This window comes from Odocoileus virginianus, chromosome 7 (genome assembly GCF_023699985.2).
Source record: "Odocoileus virginianus isolate 20LAN1187 ecotype Illinois chromosome 7, Ovbor_1.2, whole genome shotgun sequence".
Classification (NCBI taxonomy): Eukaryota; Metazoa; Chordata; class Mammalia; order Artiodactyla; family Cervidae; genus Odocoileus; species Odocoileus virginianus.
This window is the reverse complement of record NC_069680.1, coordinates 25420924-25443612: the sequence shown is the minus strand read 5'-3', so window position 1 is coordinate 25443612 and position 22689 is coordinate 25420924. Positions and strand designations below refer to the sequence as shown.

Sequence of the window (22689 nt, the reverse complement as noted above, 5' to 3'; positions counted from 1 at the left end):
TTATCCCACCACCACTCTTATTGGTAGCAAAGCCTTGAGCAGCTTATGGCAGCACTTGCATTTCAAAGGGCTGAGTTTCAGTTTCATTCTTAAAACTCTAAAATGATGGTAAGTATAAGCCTGACATGTGATCCGAAGAAATGAAATACTGAGAGCCTGATTGGACCTCAGGGTGTCATTGTGATTCCTGCCAATAATCAGGAATGTAAGAGGTTGATATTCTGATCAGTTTTGAAGAAAGAGCTGATGTTTTGAGGTCACAGGGAAAAACATGGAACATCAACACCTTCAGATGTCTTTGTGATGCCCAGTCGTCATTTGATTCTCTCTGGCCCATGACTTGTCTCATGTGTGTTAGCTGTCTTTCATGAGGAAGTCTGGTTATAATAATAGCATCTGTCTGAGCCACTTCTCAGAACCGCTGGAATGAAACCCAGCTCCTCTTGGAAGTCATTCTATTCAGAGAATTCTACTGAGCATCCAGATCCTGATATTAGAATCCATTGCCAATGTTCTGATCATCTTTTTACCTGAAATGAGGTATAAGCCATGAAGATGGTCGATGCCCATGGCTTCAGATATGTGAAAGTGAAAGTCGCTCAGTTGTGTCCAACTGTTTGTGACCCCATGGACTGTCCATGGAATTCTCCAGGCCAGAATACTGGAGTGGGTAGCCTTTCCCTTCTCCAGGGGATCTTCCCAACCCAGGGATCAAACCCAGGTCTCCCGCATTGCAGGCGGATTCTTTACCAGCTGAGCCACAAAAGAAGCCCGATATACCCACGGGGAGTTGATTATAGAGCATTGAACCAGTTTTTATCCTGGTGTTGAAGTTCAGGAGCCTGAGCACATCCCACATGTCTGTCTGCCAGGCCTCTTTGGCCCTGGTGGCACCTGGTGCCCACCCTGGCCAAATATGCATGCATGCTTGCTCAGTCCCTTCAGGCATGTCTGACTCTTTGCAACCCTATGAACTGTAGCCCACTGGGCCCCTCTGTCCATGGGATTCTCCAGTCAAGAATACTAGAGTAGGTTGCCTTGCCCTTCTCCAGGGGAGCTTCCCGAACCACGGATCGAACCCGCGTCTCTTACATCTCCTGTACTGGCAGGTGGATTCTTTACCACTAACGCCACCTGGGAAGCCCCTTCTGGCCAAAAATGGAGACCACGTTTAACTTGTGGACACCACCCAGGGCAGCTCTGTTTTCTCAGGCGTCGCCCTGGGCACCCCGACTCCTGCCTGACGCTGGAATCATTTGCACTCAGGGTCTTCTGATCCCAAAGCTTGTCTGTTCCTTCACACTGTCCTGGCTCTCCGGACGACAGCCTCTCGTTTCTTTCTGGTTGCACAGAACCGTCCTCTAAGCAACAAGCCCTCCCTGGGGGGCTGTTTACGTGCTGGGTGTTGCAGAGGCAGAAGTCATCACAGTGGGTATAGTATCCAAACCCAAGAATGTCATGTTCGTTCCCAGAAAGGGATTTTGTTCTGCGTCTGGCTTCAAGAAATGGTCTGGGACACAACATCCGGATGCCAGAATGCTGGAATTTGGGGTATTTGGATTTTTATGGGAATAACAGGACCAAATATTCTAAATCATGACTTTCGGAAAATTCAAAGTGAGAATTTGCCATAATGAGACAGGTGCTATTGTCATTCTTGGTCGCATCCTGAAGGCAAGTACAGTGAAAAGAACTAGGCTCAGAGCAGGGTAAGGAGGACAAGGGAGCCCCAAGGAGCGCAGATGCTGGGCCTGCGGGTCTCACACCGTTCTGAAACTACTAAGCCCCTGGTGCCACTTGCCATCTGAATTTTTTCTTTACCATTTTACTAAATTGCACTAAATCATTATTTTATTTCATCTTCAGTGTACTCAGGGGGAAACTCTGGTTTAGAGAAGAGGAACTGAAAGGGGCTGAGCGACCTGCCCTAACCCAGTACCTAGTAAGCACAGAGCCGAGATGCAGAGGGAAGGGTCTTCTGGGCCCCTTTCTTTGCATCTCGGGCGCCCACGGGAAGGTTCAACTTATGCTTTCCTCCAGCACCGCCCCCATCTGCTGACTCATCTCCCTGATGCTGAGTCTCCTAGTACCACCCTGGCAGGACCCAGAGAAGTTGAGCGGTGTCAGCAGTCGTCCCCATGGGGCCTCATGTCCATTCAGCTGGCAGAAGCCACTGTACCTTCTCAGATGATGCCTCGTGAGGATGGGCCCTCTGGGCTGTGAGCCCACTGTCTCCTGGGCACATATGGTTGGGAGCCAGGAGTCCAGGCCCTTCTGAGCTTGGGTTTCAGCGGACATAGCACACACCGCCCAGGCAGAGAAGACTTGTGTGAAGAGAGGATGAAAGACAGGGAAGGGAGAGGAGGTGCGGAAGACAGATCAGAGCAGAGTTGTTCTCATCTTCACTCATTTCATTCAAAACCCCGCCTCCTGGGAACCTTCCTGGTGCCAGGCAGGCGCTGTCAGGCGTCCTGGGGAGACAGTGGTGAACAAAACCAGAAGCACTCTCTAATCTTTTAGCAGATATTTAAGGAAGGCCTTCTGTGTGCTGGGTCCTGTCCTAGGTCCTTGGGATGCCTTCGTGACCAAAACAGAGACCCTCGCCATCTGACAACTTACAATTGAGTGGGAGTTGTTCAGTCCCTAAGTGGTGTCTGACTGTTGTCGGACCCCGTGGACTGCAGCATGCCAGGCTTCCCTGTCCGTCACCATCTCCCGGAGTTTGCTCAAATTCGTGCCCGTTGAGTCGGTGATGCCATCCAACCATCTCATCCTCTGTCGCCCCCTTCTCCTCCTGCCCTCAATCTTTCCCAGCATCAGGGTCTTTTCTAATGAGTCGCCTCTTGTCATCAGGTGGCCAGAAGGAGTCACATAAAAGCAAGAAATGTAACAGGATTTTTATAGTATTTCAAAAAGTGATAAGTGTGACAAATGTATAGCCAGCAGTGGGGTTGGGAGGGCCACCTCTGGGGAGGGGGCAGGTTATAGTTAAAGGTGATCAAGGTCAGGTTTCAGGAGGTAATATTTGGGCCAAGTTGGCTTAAGGATCAACAGGGGATTGGGTAGCAGTGGGAGGAGTATTCTGGTAGTGGGAGTGATGTGAGTGTCTTGTGGTGGTGACAACAGGCTGGACATCAGTTAACAAGGAGCAGGGGCGGCTGGGGCCCAGAGAGTGCAGAGGGCAGTCGCCAGCCCAGACGTCACTCTGAGGGGACTTTGACTTTTACTCTTGAGCCAATTGAGGGGCCGTGGAAAGGTTTGGGGTGCAGGAATGCCATGCTCTGCTTTGCAAGTGTGAAGGAGTAACTCAGTCTCTGTGTTGACTTAGGGGGGCAGGGGTCAAAGCAGGGGGCCTGGGAGGGGTGACATCAGCACCCCACATGAGCAGTGATGCTGGCTTTGGCCAAGCCAGGGGTGTGGAGGCGGTGAGAAGTGGTTGGGTTTTGGCTATTTTTAAAGCAGGCTTTTCTGATGAGGAGGAGAATGAGGTTCAGATGCGAGAGAGAAAGAGGAGTCCAGGATGCCTCCTCCAGTGTTATTTTGGCCTTGGGTCATGAAATGGGGAAATGAAATTATTTTGAAAAAAATCTCATGGTTGAGATCGCCCAATGGCAACCTGTGACCTGAATACGCAGAAGGAGAGGACCAGGTACAGTAGCTCCGGGGGCCTCCATAGCAAAGTGTCACAAACAGCGTAAGCAACAGGAATTTATCCTCTCACAATTCCAGAGTCTGAAAGTCTGAAATCAAAGTGCTTATAGGTCTGAACTCCCTCTTAAGCTACTAGTAGAGGATCCTTCCTTGCCTCTTCCAGCTGCCTCCCCAGGTATCCCAGGATGGGTGCTCCTGGCTTGTAGTGGCATTTCTCCAGTCTGCCTCTGCGGTCACAGGCAGTCTCTCTCCTACATCATCTCTCATCTCTGTGTGTGTCTGTCTCCATAACCAGAATTCCCCTTCTTCCAAAGACACCAGTCATCAGGTTTAGGCCCTCATCTTCATCTGCTAATTTCATCAGCAACAACCCTGTTCCCAAATAAGATCACCTTCTGAGGTTCCAGGGGTTAGAGAGTGAACCTATGTTTTTGGAGGATATAATCCAACCCATCACACCATGGTTTTCTATACCCAACAAACCTGCCTCAATCTAGAAATCTGGAACACTTTCCTGAGGACGGGCTACAAGGTTTGAAGCAGGATTAAAAGTTAAGAGTTTATCAGACAAAGAGTTGACCGAGGGGACAGGAGAGAATTCCCAGTTGAAGGGAACAGTGTGTGCAAAGGCCCCGTGGTGGAGGGAACATGTTATATTTGAAGAACTAAAGCAAAGCCAGTGTGAGTGGAGCTGTGGTGTGGTTATGGAGCAATATCATGGCCAATAAACATAAGAAAGTGCTGTTTAAGTCATCAAGTAAATACAGATTAAAATCACAATGATATGTGGCTTAAAAAAAAAAGAACAATATCAAGTGTGGGTGAAGATATGGAGCAATAGAAACTTTTATATAGTTCTGGGATCATGAAATAACACAACCATGTTGGGTACCTGTTTGGCAGTATCTACTGAACTCAACATTCTTGTACCTGTTAATCTAACAAATTCTTTCTTATGCCTAAAAGAGATGCATTCATACATGTACAAAAAACATGTACAGATAGGTTCATAGCATTGTTATTCATGATACTCCCAATATGGTGATAATCCCCATGTCCATCAGACAGAATAATGGATAAGTCATTTGTATATGTGTACAGTGGAGTACTATACAGCAGTGAAAAGGAATAAGTTACCGCTACCCGTAATAATATGGATGAATCTCACAGAAACCACATTGAGCAAAAGGAGCCAGGCACAAAAGAGTTGTCACAGAAAGTTCCAGTTATAGAAAAAAGAAAATAGGAAAATCAGTCCAGGGAGATGGATGTCAAAACAATGGTTATGTTAGGGGAAAGGTAATGCCTGGGTGGGGCCACCGGTGGGAACGTTGGGCATGCTGGTCATGTTCTCCATTTTGATCTGGGTGTGGGTACCTGGGTGAGTGCACTTTGTAAAATTTTTAATTTTACAAAAAATTTTTAATTTTTTTATTTATGTATTTGGCTGCACCAGATGTAGGACCTTTGATCTTCATTGTGGCATGCAGAATCTTTCGTTGTGACTTGTGAATTCTTAGTTGTGTCAGGGAACTCCCTGATAGATTTTGTTTTTAATCATTTTTCACTTCAAACTCAAGATATTTATTGTTTTCCTTAGCTGGTGCAAGACATTTTTAAAAAGTGGATTTGGGGTTTAAAAATTGATTTAAAAGCAATGAGTATTTCTTTTTAATCAGCTTTATTGATGATTATCCCTTCATGGATCACAGACTTGTTGTGGCGAAGAGGTTTGCATAATTCACTGAAGGTGTGAGCCATGACATCCAGAGACACTCAAGACAGACAGGTCACAGAGGGGAGTTCTCACAAAACGTGGTCCACTGAAGGAGGGGATGGCTCCATATTCTTGCCTTAAGAACCCCATGAACATTATGAAAAGGCAAAAACATGACACCTGAAGATGAGCTCATATATGTGACCCAAGAACTTCCAGATGTACAAGCTGGGTTTGGAAAAGGCAGAGGACTAGAGATCAGACTGCCAACATTCATTGGACCATAGAGAAAGCAAGGGAATTCCAGACAAATATTTGCTTCTGCTTCATTGACCATGCAAAAGCCTTTGATTGTGTGGATCACAAAAACTATTGAACATTCTTAAAGAGATGGGAATAGCAGACCACCTTACCTGTCTCCTGAGAAACCTGTATGTGGGTCAAGAAGCCACAGTTAGAACCTTATGTGGAACAATGGACTGGTGCAAATTTGGAAAAGGAGTATGAGGCTGTATATTGTCACCCTGCTTATTTAACTTCTATGCAGAGTACATCATGTGATGTACTCTGGATGCTGGGCTGGATGAATCACAAGCTGGAATCAAGATTGCCAGGAGAAATATCAACAACCTCAGATATGCAGATGACATCATTCTAGTGACAGAAAGTGAAGAGGAACTAAAGAGCTTCTTGAAGAAGGTGAAAGAGGAGAGTGAAAAAGCTGGCTTAAAGCTCAATATTAAAAAAGCTAAGATCATGGCATCCGGTCCCATAACTTCATGGCAAATGGAAAGGGAAAAATTGGAAGAAGTGACAGATTTTATTTTCTTAGGCTCCAAAATCACTGCTGAGGGTGACTACAGCAGTGAAATTAAAAGATGCTTACTTGGAAGGAAAGCTATGCTGATCCTCGATAGCTAAACTGAAAAAGCAGAGACATTCTTTTGCCGACAAAGGTCCATATAGTCAAAGCTATGGTTTTTCCAGTAGTCATGTACAGATGTGAGAGTTGGAGTGTAGAGAAAGCTGAGCACCGAAGAATTGATGCTTTTGAACCGTGGTGTTGGAGAAGACTCTTGAGAGTCCCTTGGACTGCAAGGAGATCCAACCAGTCCATTCTGAAGGAAATCAGTCCTGAATATTCATTGGAAGGACTGATGCTGAAGCTGAAGCTCCAGTACTTTGGCCACCTGATGGGAAGAGCTGACTCACTGGAAAAGATTCTGATGCGGGGAAAGATTAAAGGCAAAAGGAGACAGGGGCAGCAGAGGATGAGATGGTTAGATAGTATCACCCACTCAATGGGCATGAATTTGAGCAAACTCAGAGATAATGAAGGATGGGGAAGCCTGGCGTACTGCAGTCCATGGGGTTGCAAAGAGTCAGATGCAACTTAATGACTAAACAGCAACAACACTGATGATTAAGTTCTAAAGTGGCAGGAAGCTCTGCTTTTTCACCAAAGGATCAGCTGATTTGCACCCAGGCAGTTTTATGCATTTATCAAAAATTTATCACAGAGGTTTACCGAAGGTAGATATTCAGAGAGCATTATGGTCTCTTTTGGGAGAGTAGTTACTTACCTGTATTAATCAGATATCACAGCTAACATTTTTAGGTAATCACTGCCTCCAAAAGGGGTAACTTGTTGGTAACTATAACGTTTCAGCCTCTGTTTCTTAGAATTTTTTTTTCTGAAAAAGTTTTAAAAAGAACTATTACTTTATTCTGTTTCAGTCCAGATAGCCCTGGGTTATGTTTACAAAGTGGCAGCTGGGTCAATTATCTGGGAATTGCTGAATTGCTAAATTGTTACACTCACTTGGATATAACTTTTTAATTTGCTTCCAGATGTTTCTGTACTGAGGCAGCCCATGATCATGAAGTATGTACAATGCAGGTCAATGATTTCACAACAGCAGAGTGATTTTGAGATTCACAGTTTTCTATATATGCCATAAAGCAAATTGTACCTAGCATAGGTACTACCATAGTACCTAGCACATAGTAGGTGCTCATGTAGACACCTAGAAATTTAAAGAATAGTTTCAAAAGTAGGTTGTATATCATATTTGTGCATCTGTCCATATTCGTCTTCGAAATTGAAAGACGCTTGCCCCTTGGAAGAAAAGCTATGACCAACCTAGACAGCATATTAAAAAACAGAGACAATACTTTGCCAACAAAGGTCTGTCTAGTCAAAGCTATGGTTTTTCCAGTAGTCATGTATGGATGTGAGAGTTGGACGATAAAGAAAGCTGAGTGCTGAAGAGTTCATGTTTTTGAACTGTGGTGTTGGGGGAGACTCTTGAGAGTCCCTTGGACTGCAAGGAGATCAAAGCAATCAATCCTAAAGGAAATCAGTCCTGAATATTCATTGGAAGGGCTGATGCTGAAGCTGAAGCTCCAATACTTTGGCCACCTGATATGAGGAACTGACTCATTTGACAAGACTCTGATGCTGGGAAAGATTGAAGGCGGGAGAAGAAGGGGACGACAGAGGATGAGATGGTTGGATGGCATCACCACCTCGATGGACATGAGTTTGAGCAAGGTCCGAGAGTTGGTGATAGACAGGGACGCCTGGCGTGCTGCAGTCCATGGGGTTGCAAAGAGTCGGACACGACTGAATGACTGAACTAAACTGTATTTGCGCATCTATCTATATTTGTGCATCTCCTTTCCTTTCCTCTTTAACATTAAAATTTATTTCAGTCAGTTTTATAAGCAAGTAGTTAAAGAAATCAAAGCATTAAAGGATTGTAACAGATAAACAATAGAATGGTTGTTGCCAGGGGCTAAGCAGGAGAGGAAATGGGGAGACGTAGGTTAAAGAGTATATACTTTCAGTTATAAGAAGAGTAAGTTCAAAGGATCTAACGTATAGCATCGTTATTATAGCTAATAATGCAGTATTGTGTAATACTTGAAAGTTGTTGAGAAATATATCTTAAGCATTCTCTCCACACACACAAACAGAAGAGTCAACACTTGAGGTGATGGCTATATTAAGTGTCTTGATCTTGGTAATCATTCTGTAATGTGTATACCTATCCAATCATCAAGTTGTACTCTAAATATGTACAGCTGTATCTGTTGATCACTCCTAATAAAGTTGGAAAAGGCAAAAATAGAAACAAAGCAGTGGTCCCTGTAGAGGCATTCCACATCTCACCCCACCCCCGGCCCCCATCAAATGCTGTGAATGGGCAGCTACTTCCAGCCCTTTTTACTTGTTTCTTTGGGAATTTGAATTAGAACTTCTAAATAATGTGCACATATTGAGATATACTAATTTATAAATTTTGAGCTTTATTATTTGAATCTTTATTACAGAAGATGATAGTTTCAGCTCATTTCTAATCATCCCTATTTAATCTTTCCAACAAAATTGTATCTCAAGTTTTGGACAAACCTACATTTGAGGTTTTCATTGTTATGACTTATATAATACTGCTTACTACTGAGCCAAGAATTATTGTAGTTTTGAGCCAAGAATTAATTCCCATTATATAATTTTTTGATGATTTTTTTGTTTTCCTGGAAATGCTCATGTTTTAAAAATCATCCCATACCCTGCAATAGTCTGGGTCTATAAAACAGCCGTCTGTGTAACTTTCTGTAAGGTCAGATCTGTTCAACCGTGTTTAGTGTGACTTTTGCATTTTGTGTTTCTGTAGAAATCCTTTCAGGAACCCTTTGACCTGCTGTGTTTCTGGATCTTCTGCATCACTTGTATCTTGGGATTTCTTCACCGTCATCCTGTTTTGGAACCTTTGATTTCTCAGTCTGACATCTTCCTGTTTTTGGTGTTCTGCTCCATTTTTGTGGAGCATATCCTATAGTAGGCTCCTGGAAATGGTACGAGAGAAATTTTTTGAAGATCTGTGAATCTGAAAACTGTCTTTTGTGATCAATACTCCAAGTATAAAGTTCTAAGTTGGAAAATCTTTGCTTTCAGAATCTTGGATTTGTTATCTCTCCATTCTATTAGCTTCAGATGTTGTTATTGAGAATTCTGGTACCCTTCTTATTCTTTTATCTTTGTTTTATTTTGTTTATTTTTTCAGTTTTATTTATTTACTTTCTTTACAGTATTGTATGGGTTTTGCCATACATTGACGAATCTTAAATTTATTTTTCAAAATTAATTTTTATTGGAGTATCGTTGATTTACAATGTTGTGTTAGCTTCTACTGTACATCAAAGTGAATCAGCTGTACATATACATATACCCACTCTTTTTAAGATTCTTAACCCGTAAAGGTCATTTCAGAATACTGAGTACAGTAAGTTCTTATTAGTTACCGCTTTTATATATAGTGGTGTGTATGTGTCAGTCCCAATCTCCCAGTTTTTCCTTCCCTTCTTTGTTTTGTTGTTTCCTCTTTGAAAGCTCTTACAATCTTCTCTTTATTTCTGATATTTTGAAGTTCACGACGATATCCTTTGGTGTGGATCTTATTTCATTCTTTGTCCCGTATTCTTAGTTCTTTGGAGACTTAAGCGATAGAGACCTGGGACATTTTCATATAGTAATTTTTTGCAATGTCTTCCTCGGGTTGGGGGGTGGGATCTCTGACTTTACCCTCTGCTCATCCTCTTTTTCTTGTGCTGTTTTTTGTTACTGGAATTTTCACATTCCAAGAGCTCTTTCTTGTGTACTATTGTTTCCTCCCTAAGGCTGTCCTATTCTTGATTCATGCAAACAAGATCTTCTCTTTCAAGGGATCATAATTATAGTTTCTTTGAGGTTTTTTCCTGTTCTCCATTATATTTTTAGCTTACTTATTTTTTGTTTGTTCTATGCTTGGCTGCATTGTGTTCTAGAATTGCGTGGAGGAAGAGAGGTGGGTCATCGCACACTTCACTATGCTTGCTGATTGATTTCCACTGAATTCTCTGTACTTATCTATCATATCTGCCCTCCTCTGTGTCCGGAGTTTTCAGATCTAGTCTCTCTGGTTGCCTTTTTTAAGAGAAAAAAAAATCACATTTTCTGCAGAAGATGCTACACATGGACATCACCAGATGGTCAATACCAAAATCAGACTGGTTATATTCTTTGCAGCCAAAGATGGCGAAGCTCTATACCATCAGCAAAATCAAGACTGGAAGCTGACTGTGGCTCAGATCATGAACTCCTTATTGCAAAATTCAGACTTAAATTGAAGAAAGTAGGGAAAACCACTAGACCATTCAGGTATGACCTCAATCAAATCCCTTACGATTATATAGTGGAAGTGACAAATAGATTCAAGGGATTAGATCTGATAGAGTGCCTGAAGAATTATGGATGGAGGTTTGTGACATTGTACAGGAGGCAGTGATCAAGACCATCCCCAAGAAAAAGAAATGCAAAAACAAAAATGCCTGTCTGAGGAGGCTTTACAAATAGCTGTGAAAAGAAAAGAAGCAAACTGCAAAGGAAAAAAGGAAAAATATGCCCATTTGAATGCAGAGTTCCAAAGAATAGCAAGGAGAGATAAGAAACCCTTTCCCGGTGATTAGTGCAAAGAAATAGAGGAAAACAATAAAATGGGAAAGACTAGAGATCTCTTCAAGAAAATGAGAGATACCGAGGGAATATTTCATGCAAAGATGGAGACAATAAAGGACAGAAATGATATGGACCTAACAGAAGCAGAAGATATTAAGAAGAGGTGGCAAGAATACACAGAAGAACTATACAAAATGATCTTCATGACCCAGATAATCACGATGGTGTGATCACTCACCTAGAGCCAGACATCCTGGAATGCAAAATCAAGTGGGCCTTAGGAAGCATCACTATGAACAAAGCTAGTGGAGGTGATAGAATTCCAGATGAGCTATTTCAAATCCTGAAAGATGATGCCGTGAAAGTGCTGCACTCAATATGCCAGCAATTTGGAAAACCCAGCAGTGACCTCAGGACTGGAAAAGGCCAGTTTTTGTTCCAACCCGAAAGAAAGGCAATGCCAAAAAATGTTCAAATTACCTCACAATTGCACTCATCTCACATGCTAGCAAAGTAATGCTCAAAATTCTCCAAGCCAGGCTTCAACAGTACATGAACCGTGAACTTCCAGATATTCAAGCTGGATTTAGAAAAGGCAGAGGAGCCAGAGATCAAATTGCCTACATCCATTGGATCATCGAAAAAACAAGAGAGTTCCAAAAAAAAAATCTACTTTATTGACTATGCCAAAGCCTTCGACTGTGTGAATCACAACAAACTTTGGAAAATTCTTCAAGAGATTGGAATACCAGACCACCTGACCTGCCTCCTGAGAAATCGGTATGGAGGTCAAGAAGCAACAGTTAGAACTGGACATGGAGCAACAGACGGGTTCCAAATTGGGAAAGGAGTACATCAATGCTATATATTGTCACCCTGCTTATTTAACTTATATGCAGAGTACATCATGAGAAATGCTGGGCTGGAAGAAACACAAGCTGGAATCAAGATTGCCAGGAAAAATATCAATAACCTTAGATATGCAGATAATACCACCCTCATGGCAGAAAGCAAAGAAGAACTAAAGAGCCTCTTGATGAACGTGAAAGAGGAGAGTGAGAAAGTTGGCTTAAAACTCAGCATTCAGAAAACTAAGATCATGGCATATGGTCCCATCACTTCATGGCAAATAGATGAGAAACAATGGAAACAGTGACAGTGATCTTTTTGAGCTCCAAAATCACTACAGATAGTGACTGCAGCCATGAAATTAAAAGACGCTTTCTCCTTAGAAGAAAACCTGTGACCAACCTAGACAGCATATTAAAAAGCAGAGACATTACTTTGCCAACAAAGGTCCATCTAGTCAAAGCTATGGTTTTTCCAGTAGTCATGTATGGATGTGAGAGTTGGACTATAAAGAAAGCTGAGCGCTGAAGAATTGATGCTTTTGAGCTGTGGTGTTGGAGAAGACTCTTGAGAGTCCCTTGGACTGCAAGGAGATCCAATCAGTCCATCCTAAAGGAAATCAGTCCTGAATATTCATTGGAAGGACTGATTCTGAAGCTGAAACTCCAATACTTTGGCCACCTGATGTGAAGAACTGACTCAGTGGAAGAGACCCTGATGCTGGGAAGGATTGAAGGCCTGAGGAGAAGGGGACGACAGAAGATGAGATGGTTGGATGGCATCACCGACTCGATGGACATGAGTTTGAGTAAACTCTGGGAGTTAATGGTGGACAGGGAGGCCTGGCGTGCTGAAGTCCATGGGGTTGCAAAGAGTTGGACAGGACTGAGGGACTGAACTGAACTGAAGGCTGGGGAGGTGGGGGGAGACGTGAGAATCTAATGTTTTTGATACACATTTCGAAACAATTCCCTGTTTTTAGCCGTCTCTCACTCTTACCTTCCAAGATATCTAAGAATCCAGTTTTTGAGCTTTCTTAAATTCTGTGTGGCTCACTTCCCATTGGTGTGCCCCTTGGAAGTTAGCACTTTCTTCTCTTACAGAGTTATTCAAGAGCACTTCATCTCATTTTTATCTTCATATATTGTGATCTGAGTTTTATAAACGTCTCCTAGTTCTATCAGCAGTCAAAGTTGTGTTTCTTTATCTTGTTTTCTTTATTTAGGGGAACTTGTAAGAGAAGAACCTGGAAAAACCAGCGTATTTACTCCATCATTTTGAAATAGAAAATTCCTCTTTGATTGATCGTAAATGGAGAGTATCAGGGTTTCTGTTTGTTATGGAATTAATAATTCCCCCTTTTATCTTAAGCAAAATCTTTCATCTATTAGATGTCTTGATAGGGATTTTTAAGGGAAAAAAATGATGCATATAAAAATTGCCCTGAGAAAATTATATTAGTTCCTAATTTGTTTGGTACTCTAGTAGAAACAATTATTCTATGTAAGTGGCATTTTGAAGACCAGCTTCCTTAAAGTTTAAGGAATCAAACCTTCCATTTCAACAATTTCTGACTGAAATTTCTCCAAAATTTATGAAGTACTTCTCTGCATCATTAAACAGAAAAGGATGAACGTTTCTTGGTTTCTCAGACGTGTTACTGATACCATTTTTGGCACTCTGGTGTAATTTGGTGACATTTCTGAGACTGGTACCCCCTCTTTCATTGAATTCTCCTGGACGCTTGCTTTATAAATTTATAGTTGATTTTGCAGAGGTGGCTGTCATGTCCCAAAGAGTCAGCTTCGGGCAGGGCTCTTCAGTCCCCTGACACCTTATTACCCTTAACTGACTGACTGGTGTGCTTAGGAAGAGCTGAGATTGGCAGCAGAAGCAGAACATCCAGGCTCACAAAACCAGGGACAGGAACTCGAATGTCAGATCTCAGATGGTAGGCTTTGGTTGAGCGGCATGAGGACAGCTGCTCTGAGCCTGCGTCATCTTGGAGGGGTAAACATCGCGAGCTGTGTGGCAGCTCTTTCTTGTCTGCTTAGCCCAGGAGCTGGCACGCTTAAGCTCTGCATGATCAACGTTTGTGGCTGGGCAGCTCTAAGTGGCCGGGGCTGTCCCACGGGCTGTAGGATGTTTCGCAGCATCCCTGGCTGCTGTCTGTCATTGCCAGTTGCACACACTGCCCCCGGTTGTCACATCCAAACATGCTGCAAGCATTGCCAGATATCCCATGGGGTGGGTGGGGGGCAGCATGGACTCCTGTTGAGATCTGTAGACAGTGAACCTCCTCTTTTTTCAGGTTTTATAACTCTCTTCTGGATATTTGATGTTGTTACGCACTGTGACACCAGTTGACTGGAATAGTGTTGCAACTCCCTGAACTTTTGTAAAATGTGAAATAATTCATAAAACATCCATATTTTCATGATTTACCAAACATTTATTGTTTTAGATGTACTGATTTGTTGTTGTTGTTTAGTTGCTAAGTTGTGTCTGACTCTTCGAGACCCCATGGACTGTAGCCGGTGACAGGCAGGCTCCTCTGTCCACGGGATTATCTTGGCAAGAGTACTGGAGTGGGTTGCCATTTCCTTCTCCAGGGGATCTTCCCGTGTCTCCTGCTTGGCAGGTGGATTCTTAACCACCGAGCCAGCAGGGAAGCCCAGAAGTACGGATAACTAGTGTTATCTGAGTGTTCAGCTCCTCTGGCATCCATGTTAACCAAGTGCCGGCCCCTGTTGAAAGCACAGTCAGCATCCTAAGGGGGAAATGAGCATCGCTCTCACTTGAACAGATGGGGAAACCGAGGCACAGAGCATTTAGGCAAATTGCCTGAACTTGTACAGTATGAAGGTTGCAGAGCTGAGATTCACACCCAGCTAGGACTTCAGAACACAAGCTCTTGATCAGCCCACTGTGCAGTGGTTGATCTTGAGATGCTAACACCAGAAGATGCCATGAGGGGACTTTAGTCCGTCTGCCTATTCTGAGTTCCGGGAAGGCAGGTCTGAGCCCGTGTTTGTCTACCTTTGTATTGCTCCTGCCTGGACCACTACTTGCAAATAGCAGAGGCAAGGTGAAGGTTAATTTCAGTAAATAAATGAAACTTTTCTAAGCACCAGTCTCATGGGTGGTTTACGAGAAAAGAGGAAACGCAACAAAAACTCAGTGTGTTTTATGGTTCCTTGAAAGAAGATGAATTGTGATACTGTAAGTCATTAATGGGTTGCAGGCCTCTTCCTTTGGGGGGATAAGTGCCGTAGGTGAAGAAAGGGAGCAATTGTGTAATTATAGCCTTCAGATGGAGTTGGTGATCTCCCTGATGACCGGCAGTCCTGGGAAATGAGACATTGTACTTAAAGAGTCGGCATCGCTTTAACAAAACTCACTGAAGCGCAGGTAAAACTAGTCACGCACACTTGCAAAATTTAGCTTTTTTTTGGTGGTTCTGGAAGGCAAAATCTTGCAACACCTCTAGGTCCTTATTATAGACACCCTGTGTGCCTTCAGACACAGAGGTGCTGGTTAACTGAGAGCGTGGGTTTCTGGAGAATGTTGACTAACAGCCATTTTTTCACCTTCATCTGAGACGGCTGTGCTTTTAGAAGACCATCTGGTGCTCAGTCGCTCAGTGGTGTCTGACTCTCTTTGACCCCATGTGTATCGCCTGCCAGGCCTCTCTGTTCATGGAATTTCCCAGGCAAGAGAAGAAGACCATGGAACATTAGTATTCCAACATTTGCTCTCAAAGCTCTTTGAGGATTGTTCCAGGAGTGGATTGGGAATGCATACCCTGTGTTGGTCCTGCTACAAGGCTTATGTTAGCCAGTGCAGTGCTGGATGAGTTCTGTCAATAGGACCCCTTGCCAAGCTGTTCCTCTTTAGCTGGGCTCTGGATTTCACATCACTGTTGGCCATTAAAATAAAGCTGATGCAGAATTTGAGCTGAAAAGTGCTCAGAGGTAGGGAAGATGGACTGACCTGTCATTTTCTTCTCTTGAGTGTCATTCAGACTTTTTCTCATATGATTATGTACTTGTGAAATAGGCATGGGAAACTGAGATTAATGCAGAAAGTGTCTTAGTAAATTAGGAAGTTTCCCCTGACTCATTTGCCATTTTTTTTTTTAAACATCAGGGAGTTGTCTCTTCAAATGGTGATAATACAGGGAAAATTCTAGAGCAGAAATTCACCCACGTTGTAAATTCAAATCAGGAGAATCCCTGGTGGCAAAAGCAGCTGATACTCAGGCCCATCAAATGACTTAAATGCTAATAAGTAAATTTCACGAGATAAACCTAACCTTCAACATCCGGTTCGAATACCACCTCTGCCTGAGGCTTTCTGTCCATAGTCTCCCCCAGCTCAAGTTAGCTGTGCTGTCCTTGAAAACTCCCAGAGCAGTTTGTTCCTATTCCTGAAATAACAGCTGCCCATTGTGTTCTCACTTACCTATTTTCATGTCTTTCTTCCTGCCTGGATCTTGAGGTTCCAGGAGGGAACGATTCACCTTTGTGCTCCCAGCACCTGGTGTGTGTAGGCTGGTACGTAGGAGACAGTCTGTGTCTATTGGATGAATGAGTAACAGGAGAACTCATTAAATTTCATTTTTCACACTGGGCAAGAGGAGTACTTATCATATTGGAATATTTCCAACTTGTTAATAACAAGCAGCTCATTTTTATGATTTAGAATTAAGAGTTCAGGGCACAGTGACTTTTTTTCTTTATCTATTTCCTCATTCTCTTCTATCCCTCCCACCCACCTTCCTCAAAATATCACAAAAAAACTTGCCTAAATTTTCTTCGAGTATATCCTGGGTCCTTCTGAAAAATGCCCTCCTTTTTTTTTTTTTTTTTTTCTTTTTAAAGTGTCTGTGTGTGTGTTCAATCACTCAGTCGTGTCTGACTCTTTACCACCCTGTGGACTGTAGCCTGCCAGGCTCCTCTGTCCTCGAGATTCCTCCTGGCAAGAATACTGGAGTGGGTTGCCATGCCGCTCTCCATTTTTTAAGTGTAGTTGATTGGCAATGTTGTGTTATTTTCAGGTGTACAGCAAAGTGATTCAGCTCCATCTTTTCAGGTGGAGCATTTTCAGATTCCTTTCCCTGATAGATGGAAGCGAGATGCTGAGCGTGGTCCCCTGTGCTACACGGTAGGTCCTTGGTGGTTGTGTTTTATATGTATTATTGAAGAACACCCCTCTCTTTCTTTTCAGGCGGGTATTAACGAAAATGATTTTTACGACGGGGCGTGGTGCGCGGGGAGGAATGACCTCCATCAGTGGATTGAAGTGGACGCCAGACGACTGACCAAGTTCACGGGTGTCATCACTCAAGGGAGGAACTCTCTCTGGCTGTAAGTATGGCTGGACCCGTGCTTAGGCTCTGGGCTGTGAATCTGAAGTTCTCGGGTTCAGACAGAGTCAGGAAAGTCACAGAGAAGGATCTGGTGACCGGCAATAGAAGGGAAGAAAGTTACAGGGAAGACGGGAGGCTGGCCTTGCTGTCTACACCCTGGGAAGGTGCATCTTTTGACCCACAGCTTCCCCAGCACAGGAGCAGAGTGAGGGATGCTCAGGTTAGACTGGGGAGGCAAAGGTCCTCTTTGGCAGGTAGCGGCCTTCTTGGATGTGGGGTGAGTTACTGGCGCCCTGACAGGTGTGCTGACAAGTGTTCAGTGCGCCCAAGCAGTGAGCAGCAGGTCGCTGGCTCCACCCACTGTCGTGGGGTAGAAGGAATGAATCTCCCTAATCCTGGGGAGAAAGAGGAAACACATGCAAGCTCCCGAATAAAGAACTTCTAGAGGCGGAGGAGAATTGAAGAATGAACCAGTGAGAATAAGATGGAATCCCATTGCTCAGAATGGAGCTTGAGATCAAGGCTGGGTCAGTAAGAACAGTAATCCCCAAAGAGGCGGGCTATAGCCCCTTACAATGCTGCATCTCATGGTGCTGTGCTGTGGTTGATCACTTCAGTTGTGTCCAACTCTTTGTGGCCCACCAGTCTCCTCTGTCCATGGGATTTTCCCAGCAAGAATACTGGAGTGGGTAGCCATGCCCTCCTGCAGGGGATCTTCCTGACCCAGGGATCAAACCTGCATCTCCAGTGTCTCCTGCATTACAGGCAGATTCTTTACCCCTGAGCCACCGGGGAAGCCCAGTCTCATGGTGGATATATACAACGGAATACTATTCAGTTTTCAAAAGGAAGGGAATTTAACACACAGTAGAATATGGATGAACTTTGAGGACATTATGCTCAAGGCAATAAGCCAGACACAAAAGGACAAAACACTGCATGATGGCACTTCCATGAGGTTCCTAAGGCAGGTAAAGTCATAGAGACAGAAAGGAGAAGGAACAGTGGCTACCAGGGTCTGGAGGGGAGGGGAATGGCGTTATTATCTAATGGGTACAGAGTTGAGTTGAGGATGATGAAAAGTTCTGGAGATGGATGGTGGTGACGGTGTCACAGAATTGCACACTTCCAAATGGTTAAAAGGATACATTTTGTGTTATGTATATTCTGGTACAGTAAGCAAAAAAAAACTACACAAACAAAACAAAACCTTTCACTTCATCCCAGGGCTGTTGGTAGAGACAGAGGCAGGACAGTATCTGTGAGGTTGTTCTGTGGCTCAAATTGTGTCCACAGCAAATGTGCAGAGACTGGGGGCTGGGCGAGAGTCAGGAAGGACTGCAGAGCCTTGGGCGTTTTCTGAATTTAAACAAGAACTTTTTAGTTCCTCTGGCATCTGTCTCTATACTGAGAAGCCAGGAGCACAAACACCCCACATTTAGACATCAGAAAACTGTGCACCTAGTTAGCCAAGCATCCTCCTGGGCTGCTCGGTCTGCACACCCAAATCCCGCGTCTTGACCCCTTTTGTTTTATTGATTACTGGTCGCAACCAGGCTTCCCCGATGGCTCAGCAGGTAAAAAATCCATCTGAGATGCAGGAGACACAGGAGACGCGAGTTCGGTCCCTGGGTCGGGAAGATCCCCTGGAGGAGGAAATGGCAAACCCACTCCAGTATTCTTGCCTGAAAAAATCCCATGGACAGGATCACAAAGAATCAGACAGGACTGAGCAAATAAACTGACAGAAAGAGACAGTTGGCGGCCATATAAAATCTATCACTGGTTGATTAGATTAGTTTGAACTCCTAGAAAGGTCAACATTGATAAATAAACCAGGATAAGAGAAGGGAACCTGGCATCTGTGCTCACATTTAAATGCCTGTCATTGTCACTGTAAAGGGGACTTTCTTATTAGATGACAGTTGTCAGGCAATGACTCATCCTGTTTTCGTCTGAATCCTTTTTTTATTGTAAAGACAAGACTGTAACCACTAACAATGTTTAAAAACATTACTGGTGATTCCACTGTCCTTAGGCAAACAGAACTTTTCTACATATTTGTAATCATATTACCTATGCGATTATTATTTTTAATTTAAAACGTATCCATAACATGTTCATGTTGTGACTCAGATTTCATAATGATCGTTGTTAATAGCCTATAATTTACTCAGCTATGCCTCACTCACTGACTCAATTTTCCACTATCATCTATCATTTTGCAGGAGAGCATCTACATACTTTTTTTCTTCCTTTGAATTACTTCCTTCAAATAAATTTCTAGAGCAGGGATAATTTGTGCATTTTGACGATGTTGGGTTATGTATTTGTGCTACTTTGCGTATCACATTTTATTCACTTTACTTTCCAGTAGCACTTCTGTATGTGTTCATTTCTGCTGATGTTTGCTCTGTGGTGTGTGTTTTGCTCATCAGTGGCTTATTACCATAACAATTGTTTTCACTGTGTAGATACTTAAAAGGCAAGGAATTTAGAAGGAGCAAAGTCGAATTGCTCAGGGAAAATAGAAACTCAGAAAGAAAGACTGATTTGCGATGATCCGTAGGGATGAGAGAAAGGGCTTTACCTTAATGCTTGGATATTAGCCTGTCTAATCACTATCATTAGACTTGCAGTAGTTGGGTTATTATTGGATCAGAAAGAAAGAGCTGGGTAGGAGTGCCGCTCACATTCTATTTCAGCTGGAAACACAAGAGGGTTTGGAGTGAATAAGAAATTATAGTAGAACAATATCTTTCTTTGACTTAGCCCGGGACAGGAACATCTAGAGGGAGGCAAGGGATAGAATTGCTTTCAAGAGTCAGTTTTTTAATGTCTAAATGTATTTCAAGTCAAGGACAATGAAAAGAAATCCAATGAGTTTCAGTTTATCTTACCTCCTGGAATAGAGCTATGCACTATGGAGTGAGGAGGAAATGGTCAAGAGTACATTTTGGTATCTGAGCCCCTTTTCCCAGAGGCAAGAATAATGCTGGAGGCATTGGCTGTATTCTGTTATGAGCAGAAAACTTGCCAACAACAGAAACCACCAAATCCCCATAGTAGAGAAGGCAGTAGTTGTCTTTCTTTCCCTCTCCCAGGCTGTCCTTGAGTTGTTCCCATGTGGCCATCTATGGCATGACTTTCAATATTTTTGTTTATTGGTTTCCATATTTCTCCCCACTAGTCTATGGACACAATAGAGGCAATGCTTTGATAGTCTGTGTCTCTGGGACCTGGCCTAGTACCAGGCATCCGGTAGATGCTCAATTAATGATTCTTAATGAATATTGTAAGGAAGTAACAAATTAGCAAAAAGCCATTCACACCAAATACTGATGCGTTAATTAATTTATGAGTGTAAATGACTGAGAGCAGGCTTAAATTGTAAGGGGAGAGGGGAGGGGATGTGAAAAGCCTAGTTGAGGAGTGACGAGGATTTTCAGAGATGAAGGCATGTAAAACAACGTGGCTTTGGAATTACAGCATGGCTGACTCTTGCTGGTTATGAGATTTTTCTTCTTTGAACCTCAATATACTCTTCTATAAAATGGGTTAACTACTGTGTAGCTCATAAAGATGCGGTGAAAGTTAAATGCACTTATGTTAATGATGTTTCAAAATTACCCAGCACATAATAAGTGCTCAATAGATGGGGCTTTCTTCCCTATGCACCTTCTTGGGTTTATCTCAAACAGTGGCTTTCAAGCTTATTTTTATTCACAGATCTTCCTGCATATAAAGTCTTTCTTGGAAACATTTAGAAAATACAGACAGAACTTCTCCCTTGGTCCAGTGGTAAAGAACGTGCCTGCCAATGCAGGAATCTGGGTTCAGTCCCTGGTCCCGGAAGATCCCACATGCCTTGGGGCAACTAAGCCCATGCACCCCAAGTACTGAAGCCTGAGCGCCCTAGAGCCGGTGCTCGACAATGACAGAAACCACTGCAGTGAGAAGCCTGTGCACCTCAACTAGAGAGTAGCCCCCACTCGGCGCAGCTAGAGAAAGCCCGAGCACAGCGACAAAGACCCAGGGCAGCTTTAAATAAATAAATAAACCAAAAAGGAAAAAAAAAGTACAGGCAGGTGAGGCTGCTTCCTGTCAATCTGGTAGCGGGGAGCATTGCCTGCCTGGCCCTCACTTCACCCCCTCCCAGGCGCATCCTTGGAGGATGTATCTATCCAAGGATCGCTGTGTAACAAGCATGCTACACAGGGAGCCTCTCTGCAGGTTACAATCCTGCCAGCTCCTCCAAGCGCTGACTGATTCTTCCTGACTCCGGCCAGGTAACAGGTGGTTGTGGATTTCAGACCAAAACAAGCAATGGCAGAGTTGGAGTTAGAGTCTGATTTCTTCAAGTTAAATGGGAAGAACATCCACTTAATCTCAAGAGTGCTCCATTTTGGTTGGTGATGTTTTAGAAATGGAAGGAAAATGGGGTGATGGCTCCTTCGGGTTGGCCAAACGGATGTTGTTATTTGTAAATAGTGCCTATCTGATTGTTAGAATGCACGAGCACTTTGTAGTATTAACCAGTTCAGTTCAGTTGCTCAGTCATGTCCGACTCTTTGTGACCCCATGGACTGTAGCACGCCAGGCATCCCTGTCCATCACCAACTCCTGGAGCTTGGAGTATTAATATCAGAACAGTGAATATTTTTCATTCATAAAACTTTTGTGGTTGGTATTTTAACATGGCCATCCATCATCTTATTTGTTCCTGACCTCCTCTCTATGTGCTTATGAATTCACTCATCTCTTTATTGAGCACTCTGAACTGAACACTCTGTACAAGAAGTGGCCTGCCTTCAGGGAGCTCTCAGCCTGGAAGAACCCGGTATGTTGACAGATCAACTAGAACTGGCACAGTCCACACCGTGGGATGGGAAGAGGGACGCTGTTCTCACACCTGTGATTCAGATGTGAAGGGCGATACAGGAGATGGCGATGCTTAGCCACAATCCGGGACTAGCTCATAACCAAGTTGACAAAAAGCTCTATGATTCTAGTTTTAATAATTTTCAAATAATTCATGCTATTTGAAAGTAATAAAACATAATTGTTTCCATGATACTGAATAATTTACATTTTTCACCAATATAAATGATTCTTTCCCATTGCATTGCAGTTTAGTGGAACGTTAGTATGCTAGAAAAGGCCAATTTTTCTTTTGCTGATTTTAGAAAGTATATTAGATGTGTGAGTGTCGCAGTTATAACCAATATGGTGACTGAAAAGTTAATTATTCTGCCTGAGGTGAATAGATGTGTCTAATGACTTGGGCGAAATGCAGGCAATTTAAAATAACCAAATGGTTTAAACTTTAATTATTTCATAAACAGGACAATTCTTATCCTCTCTTGAGAGTCTGTAAATGTGTCCTTAAAGAGAAGCAGCCGTTTGATTGATGGGTTTGTAAGGTGAGGGCTGGGGAAAGTTTGTCTGGTTGGCTGAATTTTTTAAAAGCAGTTCGGCTAATTAAGCAGAATGAATGGCTTATGGCTGAGAACCCAAAGATGGTAGGAAAGATAGCCGCAGCCCGAAGAAGCTGGCTTTCAGTCTACTGGTGCAGAATCTTGGCTGAGATTCTGAATGTGC

General features: G+C 43.2%; 1 protein-coding gene across 2 annotated transcripts in view; it reads left to right on the top strand.

Annotated features, from left to right (window-relative positions):
• The window catches only part of CPXM2 (carboxypeptidase X, M14 family member 2), a 134240-nt gene that overhangs the window by 38279 nt on the left and 73272 nt on the right, over positions 1 to 22689 (top strand). For both annotated transcript variants that reach the window (XM_070470378.1, XM_070470377.1), the window contains one exon: positions 16947 to 17086. In XM_070470378.1, the coding sequence (XP_070326479.1) occupies positions 16947 to 17086 (140 nt within the window). The remainder of the gene's footprint in view (positions 1 to 16946; positions 17087 to 22689) is intronic.